This window comes from Zea mays, chromosome 2, assembly GCF_902167145.1.
Source record: "Zea mays cultivar B73 chromosome 2, Zm-B73-REFERENCE-NAM-5.0, whole genome shotgun sequence".
Taxonomy (NCBI): domain Eukaryota; kingdom Viridiplantae; phylum Streptophyta; class Magnoliopsida; order Poales; family Poaceae; genus Zea; species Zea mays.
The window spans coordinates 208236820-208241753 of NC_050097.1; the positions used below are offsets into that span (position 1 = coordinate 208236820).

At 47.2% G+C, this 4934-nt stretch overlaps 1 protein-coding gene across 1 annotated transcript; it reads left to right on the forward strand.

Moving 5' to 3' along the window:
• The first annotated feature begins 3230 nt into the window (after window positions 1–3230).
• LOC103649242 (monothiol glutaredoxin-S11) lies at window positions 3231–4498 on the forward strand. The gene is made up of 2 exons (XM_020549134.2): window positions 3231–3609; window positions 3706–4498. The coding sequence occupies exons 1-2, from the start codon at window positions 3231–3233 to the stop codon at window positions 4170–4172; spliced, it is 846 nt and encodes a 281-aa protein (XP_020404723.1). The 3' UTR covers window positions 4173–4498.
• The last annotated feature ends 436 nt before the right edge of the window (window positions 4499–4934 follow it).

The window sequence follows — 4934 nt, forward strand, 5'->3', positions numbered from 1 at the left end:
GGTTCCGGCCACCCAACGGCATTCGAGGAGGCCACGAATTCCCTTTGTGCGGCGCGCAGGAGATGCACAGAGGCGGCACGCTTGTTCTTATACTCCGCGACCAAGTCCGATTAAGGGCAATCGTTAGCGAGATTTTCGGGCGGATCCCGTGACATCGGCGGCCGCCACGCGGAAGTCGCCCACCGGTCCGAGCGTATGACAGCAGGGGGGAAGGAACACAGGGTTGCGACGACCCGGATTCATCCTGTGATCCGCGGCGCAGGCCCTCCCGTCAATCCACGCGACGCGATTTCTGTTGCGCACCAAATCCAGGAGGAAGAAGCAGCTGTGGATGACTGACAGTGCCGGCCCACAAGTCAGTCACTGGATGCTACATGCGCGGCAAGGAAGAAACTGACCGGGTGGGCCCGCACGTGTCATCCACAAGCGCGCAGACCGCGCAGTGGAAACCTGTCCAGTGGGGACCACCAGGCAGCCGCAGAGAGGGAAAGAAGCGCGGGAGCTATGTGGGCCACGCATGTGAAATGAAGTTGGGCCGGCCAGGTGGATTCGGCCCACAAGCAGGTTTGTTTCTTCTCTTTTTTTTCTATTTTCTTTTCTTATTTCAAATCCAATTCAAACCAAGTTTAATTTTTAAATTTCAAATTTATGCATAAGAAAAACTCCACATGATGCACAATTTCTACATAATATTTATTATTCAGTTACTTTATTTATTTATTTATTTTATTTAGGCTAGGTTTTCAACATGAAGTACACACCACATTATTATTTTGAGTGTGTAGTTGGATTAAAGGTATATTAAAACAAATTCTCCCTTTGTTTTGATAGGAACATTTTCCAATGTCTACTCTTTATCAGGATTTATTTTAACTATCGTTATTTTATCATGATCATTTACCTTAAAATGGTGAATTATAAAGTCTAATTATTTATCAAGGGTACTTTGCTCACATTTCTTCTACCAATCCCAATTTCTGAATTTGGGCGTTACATATATCTTCCATCTCTTCAAGAGGCTGGGCGACCTTGATGCGAGGGCGGGAGACGGCGACGTTGCTGCGAGGAGGGGCGGCCACCGGCGTGCTGCAGAGGAGGGGCGGCCGACTTGCTGCATAGGAGGGGCGGCGACTGTAGAGGAGCGGCGACTCTATGCTGTAGAGGAGGGGCGGCGGCTCTATGCTGCATAGGAGGGCGACCGACGGGTGTTGTAGAGGAGGGCCGACTTCAGGTAAGTTAGGGTTTAGATTTTGTAATGGGCCTCTGGTTGGGCCGAACTCGGACAAATCAGCCGACTTTTAAGTCCAAGCCGACGACTAGTCGACTTATATTTTTCAGTCGTTGGCAAGTCGAGTGACTTGCCAGGCAAGTCGAGTCAGTCCCCGAAGTCGGCCTCTCAAGACCGCCTGTTCGACTAATCGTCGACTAGTCGACGACTTGAAAACAGGGGTAGCGCCGAATTGCATGTGCCAGATACAACAATAATTTCACCACATATACACATATATGAACTTAATTTTCTCTGAAAGGTATAAAATAAAAAATATTCACAAACTGTTCGTTCATTTGACTTTAATCTAAAAAGACTTGCACTGTTTATATGTTTATATAGTATTATTGGTCTATTTGGTTTGTGGCTAACTGTGCCATACTTTACTTAAGGTTAGTCGTTTGAATTCAAGAACTAACTTTAGGCAGAAAAGTTAGACAAAATATGGTAAGTTAGTCAGCGAACAAACAAGCCTATATGTCTTTTTTCTCTACTACTCTATAAGGACGCAAGGAGGGCGTCCACCACGGCTCCACCCGACACCGCAGCAATCCCCCCGCCCCGCTCTTCTCTCCCTGCACCGAGGCCGCAATCCCCGCCGCGCCCCCGCTCTCCTCGCCCCCAGATCTTGCCCGCGTCTGTCCCCGCCGCCCCGCTCTCCTCGCCCCAAGATCGCCGCCTCCACTATCGCTGATATACCAGACCAAGCAGCTGGAGCAGACCAAGATGTCGCTCGAGGAGGCCAAGCTGGAGATGGCCACGCTGCTGCAGCAGGCGAGCAAGAGCCTCGCGTCCGCCCGGCGCGACGGCGTGCTGGAGCAGAGGAGCGTTAGGGACCTCATGTTCGGCGGCACAGGCGAGGAGATCATGGTCCTGCGCGCGGAGCTCCTGGCGGCGGTGCAGCGCGAGGAGAGGAGCCGCAAGACGCTGGACGACCTCTCCGCTTGAAACCCTAGACAAGTGCGCACCAAAGCCATCGCTCCCTCCATCCCCTCCCTTCCCTGCCACCATCGCAACATCGACCATGGCCGCACCCTCACCGTCTCCACATGCGCCACCATGGTCATCGTCGTCCTGGTCAGGGCAGATCCGTGCCCTAGGCCTCCTATCATCAGACCCCTCGTTGCCGCAGCAGCGTCTGGCTCCAACGTGAAGGTCGTCATATGCCTTGGGGCCCCCTGGTCAGTGCCCATCCGCCCCTGGCCTCCTATCGTTGGACCCCTCGTCTCAGCAGCAGCGTCTGGCTCTAACGTAAAGGGCGTCGCAGGGGTCTTCTCGACCGATGCATCCTTGGGATGGTCAGCGGGAGTAGTGTTCCTCAGTGAGTTTTCTTGTTCGTTTTTCTTAGCTGTGGAGTGTTCTTTTTTTCTTCCTTCTATGATGTGGCTGGCTGTGCTTGGTTGATGTGTCTGTCTTGGTCAGGTGTGTATTAAACTCTAACGCCTCTGTAATTGTTGCATTAGTAGCTTAGGTATCAAAGTGCAAGACCATTCTTGGATGAGCATGAATTAGTATTATCGAAATTGCAAAATAGGGATTCCATAACACTGTAGAATGTAGTTGCCTCCCTGGACAGCTTGGCCATGTTATGCACACATACGCTTGACAAAAAATAAGGATCCTTTGGCATCATCCCTACAAGACAGGATTCAGTTAAGAAAAAAACAAGAGGAAATGACAAACTTAAGTTCAAAAAATGTTATTACATAAATAGTTGAATTCCTCCATATTCACTAACTATGCTGTCCCAATAAGGTATCATAGAAAAAATATAAATGCTGATGGAGAGGCATGACCGTCGGTTATAAGGACCTCTTCCACCAACTGACAGCCTAGATGGTGGCCCTATTGTCACTTTGCACCTTTGAGGCTCATAGATTTCCAATACTACTTGGACAACCTGACAATTGTAGTGAAAAAAGTTTAAGAGCATGATATAATAACACAAAAACATCTTCTCATGGCAAAAAGGGGTCACATTTTGAAGCAAGAAGGGGTCAAATTTGGGAGCTTTGACATCCTTACAGATAATGATGTTCGTGAAGGTATGAAGAAGTTCTCCAACTGGCCCACTGTTCCTCAACTCTACTGCAAAGGCGAGCTTCTTGGTGGATGTGGTATTGTTATTGCTATGCATGACAGTGGTGAGTTGAAGGATGTTTTTGAGGAGCACAATATTCCCCTCAAACCACAGGGTAGCAAAAATGAAGAAGCAGGTCAGCCCGAGTCTGCAACTGAGAAGGGTGGTGCAGTTGTTGAACCAATCGGGCTTACTGATGCTCAGAAAGCTCGTTTGGAAAGCCTTATTAATTCCAGCCCAGTGATGGTATTCATCAAAGGTACACCAGAGGAACCAAGGTGTGGGTTCAGTGGGAAGTTGGTCCACATACTTAAGCAAGAGAATATTCCTGTCTCAAGTTTTGACATCCTTTCAGATGATGAGGTTAGACAGGGGCTGAAAGTGCTCTCAAACTGGCCCAGTTACCCTCAACTGTACATAAAAGGTGAGCTGGTTGGCGGCTCAGACATAGTGATGGAGATGCACAAGAGTGGTGAGCTGAAGAAGGTTCTGTCTGAGAAAGGGGTTATTCCAAAGGAAAGCCTGGAGGACAGATTGAAGTCCCTGGTTTCCTCTGCACCGGTGATGCTTTTCATGAAGGGCACTCCAGATGCTCCTCGTTGCGGCTTCAGTTCGAAGGTTGTGAACGCCTTGAAGAAGGAAGGGGTCAGCTTTGGGTCCTTCGACATCTTATCTGACGAGGAAGTTAGGCAAGGTTTGAAGACGTACTCCAACTGGCCTACCTTCCCCCAGCTCTACTACAAATCGGAGCTGATTGGGGGATGTGATATCGTTCTTGAGATGGAGAAGAGCGGAGAGCTGAAGTCGACCCTGTCAGAGTAGACACCTAGCTAGCATTCTTGCTTCGCTGGCGTTTTTACCATATTGCCTGCATTGGATCACTCTACTCTGGTATTCATGTCATTGTATTCATAGATCCACGTTGGTACTTGTCTGCAGTACCACATTGCTAGAATTGTGACACATCTGCAGAAGGAATAACTCACGCTTGTTCGGTACTGATTGCATTGTTCTTATATCACCAGTTCTATTGAACGGATGGAAGCTTTTTTGTTTAGGTATTGTCACGATCTATAGACGGATGAAGTAAAATATTTCTAGAGTATGTGTGTTCGTGTAATTGTGTATTTAAGTCATGCCATTGTTCTTGGGAAGGCACATGTGAAAAAATTGACTTTCACAACGAACAAGCTTATATAAATCTAATTTCAAAATGGTTCGTACAACATTTATTCACGGGAACGGAGATAAGGAGCTGTAAGTATTCTCAGACTCATTATTCTAATTCCACGTGAATGGGAGTGGATTAGGATGGACTTTGACTTCTATAGATTTAAATCGACTCAATACCATCCAGTATAGAACTAATTTACACTATAAATCATCTTAATCTATGTGGATTGAGGTGAATAAGAGCCTTAATCTATGTGGATCGAGTGAACGTATAGAATTAATTTACACCATAAATTATCTTAATCTATGTGGATTGAGATGAATAAGAGCCTTAATCTATGTGGATCGAGTGAACAAGAGAGTATCCAAACAAGCTTTAATTATGTATTAACTAATTAACATCACTATAAA

Excerpts from the sequence above, each read along its gene's own strand:
- LOC103649242 (XM_020549134.2), top strand. The coding sequence starts at position 3,231 with ATGGCAAAAAGGGGTCACATTTTGAAGCAAGAAGGGGTCAAATTTGGG. Across the intron at positions 3,610-3,705 it reads AGTGATGGTATTCATCAAAG|ATGATGAGGTTAGACAGGGG; the intron begins GTACACCAGAGG and ends ACATCCTTTCAG.